The 12,428-nt window shown below is 41.0% G+C and overlaps 1 protein-coding gene across 4 annotated transcripts in view; it reads right to left on the reverse strand.

Annotated features, from left to right (window-relative positions):
- Window positions 1–5,603: 5,603 nt before the first annotated feature.
- Window positions 5,604–12,428, reverse strand: part of NRG3 (neuregulin 3) — a 795,134-nt gene continuing 788,309 nt past the window's right edge. For all 4 annotated transcript variants that reach the window (XM_063131659.1, XM_063131656.1, XM_063131658.1 and 1 more), the window contains one exon: window positions 5,604–6,108. In XM_063131659.1, the coding sequence (XP_062987729.1) occupies window positions 5,604–6,108 (505 nt within the window). The remainder of the gene's footprint in view (window positions 6,109–12,428) is intronic.

The raw sequence follows: 12,428 nt of genomic DNA on the forward strand, positions 1-12,428 counted from the left end.
CTTTATGAAAAAGGCTGAGCCACCATTTCCATGCAAACTGGCAGCTCGGTGAGGGATTGGGCACCTGGGCCCAGCTCGCCAGGCACCCGTGGACCGTGTGGCAAGCAGGGTTGGCTCGCTGCTGGTGGTCTGGCAAGCAGTGTGTGACCTTGACTAGGGTGAGTTCACCCATCCCTATTAACTATAGTTTCCTGATTTGGATGAAATGGGAAACTATGGTTAATTGGAAAAGTTGGGGTCTGAATGCTGCAAAGAGAGGAAACATGAATGCACAAGCTTATTAAGCCAAGGTATGTTCAACCAATGAGACCATTTATTTATCTACTGGGGTGATATGGAAGGTTTATAAACATTCCAACTGCTCAAAAGTTGTTGGTTTGTTCTTCACACCCACATAGATTGGGTTACGTCTTGACAGTGGAAAGCAGTTAGAAGATGGTAGGCAATACTGGTGTAATGCTGGTCAACTGTTTCTGCATGCCATAGTTCCATCAACACAGCTACATAATTCTGGGACTCAAACAAAGCAGCAGAGAAGTAGCATCAATGATTTCATTGTTAATACTGGGCAGCTCCTTCATGCCACATCTTTTACCCATGTATTGCTTACATTACAATGGATCCACAAGTGCATTCTCCCTGTGTGGGGCAGGGGTGTGGTTTAAACCCATAGGCCATGAACCCAGAAATATTGGTTTCCATTAAAGCAACTTCATGACTTTCCCTATCAGAAGCTTCTTTTAACAAGTTGTTTCCTAGACTTAGGTAAAGAGTTGCTGAAAGGGAAATTCTGAGAAGAATAGGACTTGCACTTTGGGGGCAGTTTCCATTTCAGAATTGCTCCCAAGTTACAAACGGCTTTTGTAACTTGGGAGAGTTTGTAAAATACTCTACATATTTGGTGGAGCAACATATTTGGTGGGGCACTTAACAAAATAATCATATTGGGTTGGATTCACAGTTGGGGTAGTATCCAATGGGAGTCCTACATAAAGCAGATTCAAATGAAATGAATATTTAAGTTACTCACAACTAATGTAAGTCCCATTCATTTTAATGGGTCTACTCTACATAGGGCTAACGTTAGATAATGCCCTTGGTCCTGCATATAAGGCCATTGTAATCAGTGGGACAAGTTAGTCACAACTAATGTAAGTCCCATTCATTTCAATGGGTTTATTCTAAGCATGATTAAGTCTGTATCCAATCCCGTGTGTCCATGTTTGGAGGGTTTGTGTGAATGTATCTTTGGATAGTACTCAGTGGCTTATTTGTTGAATGGAATGGTTATGAAAATGAACTGTATAAGTGAGGGATCACAGTCTAACTTTTGAAAGAGATTAGCTACATTTTAAATGAGTTTTGCCTGCTCAATTTCAAACCTGTACTCCTCATATTTTACACATTAAATTCCCTGAAAAGTTGTCAGCAACACCGTATGTTTACGCACATGTACACATACAAGCCTATATGTGCAAGGGCAGCTCTTCATCATTGTAAGCGGTAGGAAACCTGTCTGACATGTTTTCCTTGTAATGACATTAAAAATAACATTAAAATGCTGTTAGAAGAGGCTACCAGTACTTTCAGATTGTCTACCTTGGTCAGTGGGGAATGCACGCGTAGCTGGATCAAGGCCCAAGAGTTCTAAAATATTGACTGCATGGATTTCTGGGCTGCCAAAGGTCTTTGCAAGTGGATCTCAAGCCTTCCCATGCCCTTGAACTGACCTCTTTCAGATGGTGGAGAAAGCAGAGCAGAATTCAGCCTAAAACCTCTTGAATGAGTGTGTGTGCCCGCGCAGCAAGTTTGGGTAATAATTTGTACAATCCATGCAATTAAAAGAGACTACAATGGAAAAAGTATTCATTGTACAATACGGGAGACAAACTTTAGAAAGAGAAATATAATTCAGATTAAGGACTACCTGTGTCTGCATATCTTTATATACCTCCCCTCCATCGAATCTGTGAGATGAAGTTATATTCTTAGCAAATAAGTACACTAGTCTTTCATATGGTTAATATTAATGTCTCTCTATTCAAACATGCTGAAAACTGAATAGAACAGTTAACATATAACAGTCACACATCCTTTGCTGGATACAGAGAGCATTGCTAACACAAATGGAAGATTTCCCACCATTTCAGACCTTCATCTCTCATGTCAATAAAAACACACACACATCAATTGACCATTAATACATTGCTCTTCTACTCTTCCTCCTTTTGAGGATGGCAAAATGACATTATGTTTTAAGAAGGCATTGCCTAAATTAGCAAATACTTTCTCCAGCGGAAATCATGCGGTGTGTTTCCAATATATTTAAAGACTGATTAGAAGGGGAGGTTTTTGTTTGTTTTCCTTCCCGGGCAAAACTGCCAACTCTGGGTTCATTGCCCTCCTCTACCATTCTTGGTAGCACCATGGAGAGCTCCCTCCTTTTACTCAACTTTGTAAGGGCTGCTGACATTTGTTGAAAAGCTTTAGAAAAAGCATCAGTGTACCATTCTGGTACATAAGAGATCAAATGGAGTTTGCCCTCAAATACTACTTTACTGAAAACACACAGCAAAGATTACAGCCATAGAAAGTTCTGTAAACAGAGAATCCCATTAAGTTTGAGGGGGAAAAGAAATAGAACTTGTGTGTACGCTATTTTTTTTTTTTTAATACCCTAACCTGGGGAGGGTGTGTGTAAGCGGGGACTAAACTAAATGGCAGATTTCTTTTTTCCAGTATCTGTTTCCATTTCATTTGACAAGAGGCTAAAATATTGCTTTCTTCTGATTCAGTATGGGATCAGATCAACTGTACTATTTTTGGAACTGAGATCTTTAGACAACTTGGGAACAAATGTAATACAATCCATTTTTTTTAAATAAAGTTCTGGCTATGGATCAGGGTATTCATGTATTTCATCTATATTGTGCATATATTTTAGAAGGTACGATCTCTGCCATTAAGGAGGGAAGGCTGTTTGGTCTATTGTTTTTTTGTTTTTTTTGTTTTTTGTTTTTACTATAGATAGTAATTTGTACAAACAGTTTAAAGAGATGATAGTTTTCTTTTAAAAAAATAAAAAAGTACTAATACATAGATAGTTACTGAACACAAGTTCTTTATTCTGATGCCATATCGTGGTTTGTGGTTAAATAAAAACAATACAAAAGAAATTTCAAGTTCTTAGGAAAACCCCAACTGGCAAGTTTATCTATCTTATTTTAAAGTCCTGATTCTGTACTCACCCAGAACTTCATTAAAATCAATGAACACTTTCCTAAATACCACTTGGGCTCAGTGGATTGCACAATGTGTTAAATAAGCATCTGAATACAAATAGCTCCTAATTTCTCCTCTTGGGTTCAGGATCTACTTATACTCATTGATTGCAATGTTCAGGTCTTTAAGGCCTAAAGTCTAAAGATAGCTCTGAACCTCACAATTTGCAGAGAGCGAGCCTCATACTTTCCACGTCTTGTAACCTGTGAGCCAAAACTGATGCATCTCTCTTATCAGGGAATGTGCAACTTCTACAAGTATCTGATGTTTCCAGGGTGAACAGGAAGTGTCAGATATGTGCATTCCCTGTTTGTAACATCCAAAGTTTCTTTACATCGTGCTTGAAAATCTTATTGAAGACCAGTCTAGAGATTCTTGGGTATAGGCCGGGGCTGTGATATGCACAGAAGTCCACGTAAGCAGAAGCTAGTCCATTCTGTACTATGTGGTGGAATTTCCCACAAGGACCATGGGAAGTTAAGTGTTATACAAATTGAGCGTTTCCTTTCACAAGGGCCAAAGGAGCTTTGGATCATATTCAGTGAATTTGCGTTACTTGGTTGTGGATCAGGTTGAAAGTGAAGGGGGATATTAGAAATGGAAATAAATAAAAGTGGCAACTGCAAATATATGCTGAATACAGAAACGCACTGGATCCTCCAGATCTCTGGGGAAGAATTTAGAAAATTAACATACACATATGCATATACTTGAGCAGTCCTTTGGAGATCACAAACGACTTCCAAGAATAACATTCTGACAATACTCTAAACATCATGGCAAAATAATGTGTTTTCAGTTTTTGGGTTTGAAATAAAATAATTTGTCACACACACACACACACACACAGTCTGCATATTTGCCATGGGTTACCTTTGTCTCATGTACATAGATTTTCATCTGGTTCCAAATTTAAGGACATTATTTCTCAATGGTAGTTCTTGATAATGGATACTAATGTAAAATGAGCAGAACGCATTCCTAAATTAAGGGTTCAATCTTATGCATGTTTAGATAGGGGGAAAAAAATTGGGATGTATTTCTGTCTAAACCTGTGCAGGATTGTGCCCTTAGCTACTTGTGTAATGTTCATTTGAGTCCAACTTTCTGCTTTGGGAAAAAGTTAATTATACTGTAAAGCATCCACAGATGTTGGAGTTGGAGTCTTGAAGCTAAACATTCAAAATCATACTGGAGAGCCATATATTTGCATTAATTTGGGATACACAAAACTCCTGTCAAAAATGTTGCTGGACCTGTTTTGGTTTCCCTCAAAATTGGTGGAAGAGGAATTTCGAAACACCACATTTCACTTTTCCCTCACAATAAACTTTACTAGTCTTGGAAAAACTCTGATGGCTTCTTTCAAAATTCCCTAGTTGTTCCACTTCAGGAAGAATTTTCAAAGTGCCTTTAGGTCAGACTTCCCCAATGTGGTGTTGTCCTCAGATGTTGGGCTACACTGCCCATTGTGGGTGACGGCAGTTGTAGCCCAACACGTGCATGGCAACAGGTTGGGGAAGGCTGATATAGGCTGTAATTCTATACACACCTAGCTGAGAGTAAGCTGCTCTGCACTCTGTGGTGTTTACTTCTGAGTAGACATGCATTGGATTGTACTCTTAGGGGACATTTTGGGGACATCTTATTTGCATGTGTTTTAAAATTCTGAAACTGTGACCAAATTCTCATGGTGTAGTAAATTGTGAGCTAACAGTGTATCTGGAGGGTGTACGACTACTAAAAAAGAACTTTATGGAGGGCTATTGATACTGGGCACAATGAAAACGTCACCCACACAATCCTCCCCTTGAAATCAATGGGGTTTAGTGAGAGTAACTGCTGTGCTGCTTACATTCATTTACTTGAAATGTGTGTAGGAGATGTTCTCAGTCAATGTTCCTATTCAGAACTGTTTTGGAATTCATATCTAAGGATGATGGCCAGACTAAACCTTCAAGCAGGACATCTGTAAAACTGATTGTGAAGCTGTATGTGTAAACCTGGAGGAAACAGCAGAAGAAGGGAGGGGTGGGCAGGGAGAAATAAAGAAAAAAGGAGGAAAAATAATAACCCAGAACTTCTAAGTGTTATCCCTCCTGGTACCTCTCTTTCCCTTAAAAAAATATTTTGTTAAAAAACACTGATATGAGGGCGATAGACTATTTGGTTTCTTCTAAGTAGATGCTCTTAAATTAATGCATATAAATAATTTGTATTTAATTTCCTCTCTTTCTTGTTTAGCAAAGCTTCAAATGCACAGATCCATACATCCCCTCCTCCCCCACCCTAACCCTCCCCTCCCGCCACCCCAGTCAAAGTCACTTGATCAATGCTGAGTCTCTTTTCGTTTCACTTTTTAAGACAAACTGTGCCTCTCGCTCCGACTTTGCCACAGGACTCATGGGCAGAAATGCTGTGTTTTCACTTGTACTGTTCTCAGTGTCGGCATTTGTCAGTTCAAAGTCCTGCGACCTCCTGGCGTCAGTCAGAATTCGGATCTGTTCCTGGACAGTTTCTAACAATATTTTGACTTCTTGTTGTTCTGTAATAAGACAGCTGCTGGCTGGGGCACTCACATTGACAAGTTCAGTGGAATAGGAGTTTTTGCACCATTTGATGCTTGTTAGGTCTGAAAGGTTTTGTGTCTGCATGCAGGCTTCGTCTAAGCCCACCGAGGGGATGATGGGAACAGAATTGGCTCTTGGAGATGAATAGCCAACCATGTCCTTTGTAGCCACACTATTGAAGTAAGATCTTGTCTCTCTTGAAGGCAGTTGCATATTTATCGAAGTACTCTGTGGTGTTTTCAAACCAGTAGATAACCTAGAGAGGGGAAATGTATGAGAGTAGTTAGCCCCCAAAACAGACTGTTTAAATGGTGTGTTCCAATACCTAAGGAATAAATTCCCACCCATTAAATAAGAGAAAGGGTGTAGTTAGCTTTCCGTACAACACCTTGACACAATAGGATATGTTTATGTTACAAAAAACTATTGAGAGATGGGGATGCATGGAATAACACCTCCATCCTTGCCCCCAGCTTGGGAAATTCAAACTCTTCTGTTTCTTCACAAAATTCTTCAGATGCTGTGTCTCTAAATTCACTTCAAATTTAGTTCAGTGAAAATAAGGGATTTCAGGAGAATCCATCTGGGTGGTGGAGTTCAATGACCTTCAGTTGGTTCTGACCCCTGGACTTGGGGCTGTTTTCCACTAACTAGCCCAACTTGGTTTTCAGAGAGTTGGGCCAGTTAGTGGGTGATCTGTGTTTTTGAATTTGTGCGAATTATAGCTGAAATTTGAGCAAATTTGATTTTGCTCATTTTGGTCATTTTTCTGATTGTTTTGTCTCTTTATTGCATTAGTTTGTGTGTGGGGGGAATTGAGTATGCATGATACCATACAAATGTTCATGTGCATTTCTCAAAAATGTATGTGTTTTGTAGAGACTTTTCAAATTTTACACATTTTTGCAGGCAATTTCCCCGATGATAAAATATTCTTGCATGCAATTTTCTGTAAGATATACATTTCTGTACACCTTTTTTTAAAAAAAGTGTGTGAACTTTACTTTTGTTGTTACAAACTTTGAAAAAGTACAGATACTGTGTTCCAATTCATGTACAGGGTCAAGTAGTGCAAATTTGGTAAGTTCATATAAAAATGCCTACTGAACAAATACTTCTCCTATCCCTACTTTTAATTAAAGGGTCCCAGACAATGGTTAATCAATTGTCATTGTCTGGGACTCTTCTACTGTGTTGAGAGGTCTGGCTTTGTCAGCTGTGTTGATCTTTGTGGTTTTGATCACATTTTATATTATTATGTTTTTGCTGTTTATTTTTAAATACATTGGAAAAGATTTTAGTTCAGTCAGTCACATTATATGGTATTGCCAAAAGCATCACAATATTACCCGATCAAATTAAGACAACTATAATAAAGGCCATATCAGAACAGCAGAGATCCTGATAGCTTAGCCCACGACAGTCTTATCTATGGCCTTCAAAATTTATCAGATTAATATTATCTATTTTTCCCCTTAAGCCTGGCAGGTTATAACTAAGAAGGTATGAAGACATATCTTTTTAATTTAGTCTTTTAAATCATGTAGTTTATTCCATGTGAACCTGTAAGAAATCAATGGAGTCACTCCAAACTTCATCTACACAGCATACTTTATTAGGTTCAACTCTGAGCAATTACAAGGCCTGCTGTTCTTTCCTTGTCTCTCTAACATGCTCCCTCTGTCTCCTCCTTACTTCCTGATCTTTCTTCAAACACTGCCTTCTTGCTACTGGTGGCTTTACTTCTGAGCTCCATACATATTTTTATATAGTTGTTTTAATGCTTTCACAGCACAGTTCAACAGGATGTTCAAAGGATGGAGGGCACCAATTTCCATCCATCCTAAGCCCTATGGGTAGAATGACAGAGGGGTTTATGCCTTCTATTCCTCCAAAACAACTTTTCATGTTAGACTGGCCTCTGATTCCATCTAACAGACTTGCCTTGTTGTGTTTCTGGTGGACCCATGGCCTTTCCCCTCCCCATTTATCAGCATTTCCTCTTTCCTTCCTCCTTGTCCTCTTCTGAGGTTTTGACTCTGAACTTGGGAGAGGAGCTGCCACTGGGAAATTCCTACTCAGTTACCCCTCACCAAAGTTATAGTTCTGTCTACACCTGGCTGGTTGGGTGGATCCCCTGAAATCCTACGGTCCTTTGGACACCATCTAGGGGACATATGATTGCTCTCAATGTTCTTATTTTTATTGAGTTACAGTTTCATTTTTAAAAGTTGTTGTACACCATCTTGATGGCTTTTTAACAAACAGATTGTATATAAATGTTAATAATAAATAATAAGAAAGAGTATCGTATCAATTAAAACAAGCATGAAACCCTGACAGGATAGCCAACCCTTTATCACATCAAACAGGGGCTTAACAGTTCTCTTCTAGGGTTTCCATACAAACCGCAGTATAGAACATCATGTGGTAGGTCTCCAATGACCCCTACGCTACATGGGCAAATCCTTATAGAATACAGGACACAATTAGTGTCCCCACTTCACCACAGACACCACAGCCCCCAATGTAAACTCAAGAGGCTTACCTAGCAGTAATGTGGGCAGCAGCAGTAATGATCCAATCAGGGTTGGAGGTTGGGGCCTACAACTTCAGTTTCTCACAATGTCCCAGAGTGACGCTACATAAGAGGCATTGTTGGAAATTAACATGACACATAGACCAGGAAAGGCATGACTTGTGGGCTCTACCAGAGTATTGGTGCCCTAGCTGTTGTTGTCCAATGATTAAAGGTGCTGATGGCAGCCCTGAATAAATACTTGCTTTAAAGCTAATGGGACTGAGTCCCAGCATATAATTTCTCAGTTTGTGGAGTGCCTCAGAAGACATCCTAGGCCACAGCTAGACCTAAGGGTTATCCTGGGATCATCCAGGGTTCGCCCCTGCCTGAGCACTGGATGCCCTGTGTGTCACCTAGATGAACAAGTTTGACACCTGGATGATCCAGGGATAAACCTTAGGTCTAGCTATGGCCCTAGAAGCTTTGGCCTAATCTACCCCAAGCAGGATATTGCACTATGAAAGTGGTATGAAAGCGGAATATAAAAGCCAGGAACTACACCAAGCAGGATATAGCACTTTGAAAGCAGTATATGGTATGTGTCAGTGGGCTCCAACTGTTGTCAGTGCACTTCAATACTACTATAAAGCAGTAGTGCGGCTTCTGCCTTTTAGATACCACTTTCATAGTGCAATATCCTGCTTGGGGTAGATTAGGCCTTTGTCTTCTGGCTAAATAAAAGCTTAATATCTAGAAGTCTTGGTTTAAGCAGGGCCTTTGCACATAAATGGCTTTGATTCAAAAGGAACCCATCTGGGAATCAACATCTCCTTAGTAGTTTATGAATCTCAGGGCCAGCCAAAAAGTATTGTTAGGGATGTATGAGAAATTAGTCTGAGTTTGATCAGGATTTACCCAGTGTGTATCTCCTGGACCGAGCATGGACTCAAATGCAATCTGCGGTCAAGGTCAGTATATTTTCTAAGCTTGCAATATGATTCAGATACCACCACCACCCTGGGGGAGAAACACACACAAACACACACATTCAAAAGCATGTGTTCATTTGAAAAATGCACACTGTTGGAAAATGCACTCAAATGCTTTAAACAATGGCAGAAGAATGCATATATTTTAAAGATGGGCACAACTGATGCATATATATTTTAGGGAGGGAATAAAGATCACAATTTGATAGAGACACAAGATGGAACAAGCTTCAAGGTGGAATCTGGAGAATTCCAACGAGCTCAAGTTTGAAAACACACACACACACCCCTAATTATTATAAAGGCCATGAGGTGCCAGTCTTTTTAAGCACATACTGTGGAGAGTCTGAAATTGTCTGTGAGTTGTAATTTCATTCCAGGAAAATAATTTAAAAAAACTTATTCCAGTTGATATAAATCCATTTCCAGTCATACCAGAGCTGATTGGAAGAAAAAGAAGTAATCTAAGAAAAAATAATAATTTGAATGCTTTCAATCCACAACAAAGCTGCAAACGTGAATGGTATATGAGAATTGAGTAGGTATATATACTAGGGATGTGCTCTGCTCCGATTAGAATCAGAGAATCAGAAGTGAATTGGCCTGCTCTGCCTTGCCCAGAGGCGGAGTAGAAGCGGACCGGGAACCCTTAGAAGCAAGGCGAAGAGAAGCGGCCATAGGCGGAGCGCTTCTCTTTCCGCAGAGCACTCCGATCGCCATTTTGAAAAATTTTACCCATAGGATTGCATTGCGGAAAAGAATAGGGGATAACTGTGTTGTTTTTTAAGCTATCTTTCTGAAATTTCTTGTGCTTAGAGAGTCGTGGATGGGGGTCGTTTTGAGCCTACTCTCAGCACTCTGCGTGGTGTGGTTCGCTTGCTATAATTTTTTCAAAAATCGGGTAAAAAACAGTGGGAGAGGTACCTTTTTGAAGTGCTGAGAGGCAGATTCATGATCACATGATCCCAAAGTTGGAAGAGTGGATAGGCAAAACGGGATACTAGTAACTTGGGATACTGGGAAACTTCTCTTTCTTAGTCTGAACGGAATTTTCCCAGTATTTTTTAAAACAGTAGCCCCACCAAATGCACAAACACAACCTGAAATCATATACTAAGCAAATAAATAACAGATAGGAAACACAGCACTGCTACCCACCATAACCTTGGTGAACAACTGAATAGATGTGGTACAAGGGGATGAGATCCCCTAGGGCATGTGGACATGCCCAGTGCACACACTCTCCCACCCTTGGAGGGTCATCAGAGCCCTCCAAAGAGTAACCCGTGGAGAAAGACTGAAGCTAATGCCTGTCATGAGTTGAAGTGGCAGGTCGCTTCTTAAAGACTGGTCCCTAGATAGGGCCAGTCAAATTGGCATAATAATAATTACCCCTCCCCCTGGGCACGTTCACTTCCCTCTTACTGGTAAAAGACAGATATAGCCTTTTAAAAAAATTCTTCTTGTTGTTTATTCAGCAACACTGCTGCTTTTAATTCCACATCTCCTTTATTTATTTATTTATTTATTTATTTATTTATTTATTTATTCCATTTTATATTTACACCCCAGAGCCCAAGCTCTCCTGGCTTTTCCTCTTCAGTGAAGTCAGGCAGGCTTTCATTGTGGTTCAACTCCTTATTGTTGTTGTTATTATTATTATTGCTATTAATATAAATTAGTACTGCTATTATTAACGTTACTATTATTGTTGTTGTTGTTTAATAATGGCTGTGATCACAGTGCAGTCAATCAACTCTGAAGCAAGGATCACAAAGCTTTACTCTTATCCTCCTAGCCTCCTAGTTATGGGATGCAAAAGAAAAGGCATCTCTCTGTGCTGCTCCCACCTCACAGGGATGGTGTGCATTACTGGCTTTGAAACTATCCTTGGCTCACTTCCTTGTGCCCCCAGAAACATCTGCTGCCTGCCTGCCTTCCCTCCCTCCCCCCCGCCCGGCTCACAGGGATGGTTTTTGTGTGTCTTGCTTTGACTCAGGGGATAAGTCCTTCCTGCGCTCACTTAGACTTTTTGAAGTTCCAAATAATTTTTTCAAGTGTGGAAGAAGATTCATATTTAGGGTTATCTACTCCCCAATTCATGGCATGTTGGGATTTCCTTTGAAATGGCCCCATTGAGCTGTCTGAAGCTTTAAATCCCTGAGATACTGGGGTGTCCGATTTTCAAAAATTCCCCCAAAATCAGGGGAGGCTTGGATTGGCTTGAGTCTTGGCATGCGTGTGTATACATACATGAGGTGTTATGGTGCCGAACTTGAGATTTCTAACGTGAAAATTGACGGAGATATCAAAAAGGGTGTGAATTGGGGTTATGGGTGGTGCGGTAGAGGTTAAAGCCCCACCAAAAATCAGGGGATGATGGGATTTGCTTGAAACTTGGCATGAATGTGGATCTAGTTGGCATCTGTGAGGGTGCCCACTTCCAATTTTTTTTTCTGTCAAAATGTCGGAGAACAGTCCATGTCTGAAAATGGGGTGTCCAATTTTCATAAATTCCCCAAAAATCAGGGGACACTTGGATTGGCTTGAGGCTTGGCATGCATGTGTATATGTCCATGAGGTATCATGGTGCTAAACTTGAGGTTTCTAACTTTAACAAAAAAAAGTTGTAGACTTTTTTGGATTTCAATGCAAGCCTATGGGGGGGGGGGGAAAGCAGAGCTCCGATCCGGATCCGGAGCTCCACAGCGGAGCGGAGCGGACTATAGGCGGAGCGGGGTGGAGCGAAATGGCCCCATCCGCAAATTGCGGATTTGGAAGAGAAGCGGATCGGGGGTCCGTGCACACTAGGGGTGTGCATGGACCCCCCGCTCCGCCCTGCGGGCCGATCCGAAATTTTGGATCAGCCCGCTCTGCGCCGCTCTGCCCATACTCCGTTCCTCTTTGCTGCGGAGCTCCGGCTCCGAATCGGAGCTCCGCAGTGGAGGGGAGTGGTGCCAGGTAAGGCCGGGAGAGGAGGGTGGGGGGGTTTACCAGGCCCTGCAGCTGTCGCCGCCCGTGCGGCGACGGCGGCAGAGCCCGGTAAAGGACCAAGGGGGAGGGGAT

This window comes from Elgaria multicarinata, chromosome 8 (assembly GCF_023053635.1).
Source record: "Elgaria multicarinata webbii isolate HBS135686 ecotype San Diego chromosome 8, rElgMul1.1.pri, whole genome shotgun sequence".
Taxonomy (NCBI): Eukaryota; Metazoa; Chordata; class Lepidosauria; order Squamata; family Anguidae; genus Elgaria; species Elgaria multicarinata.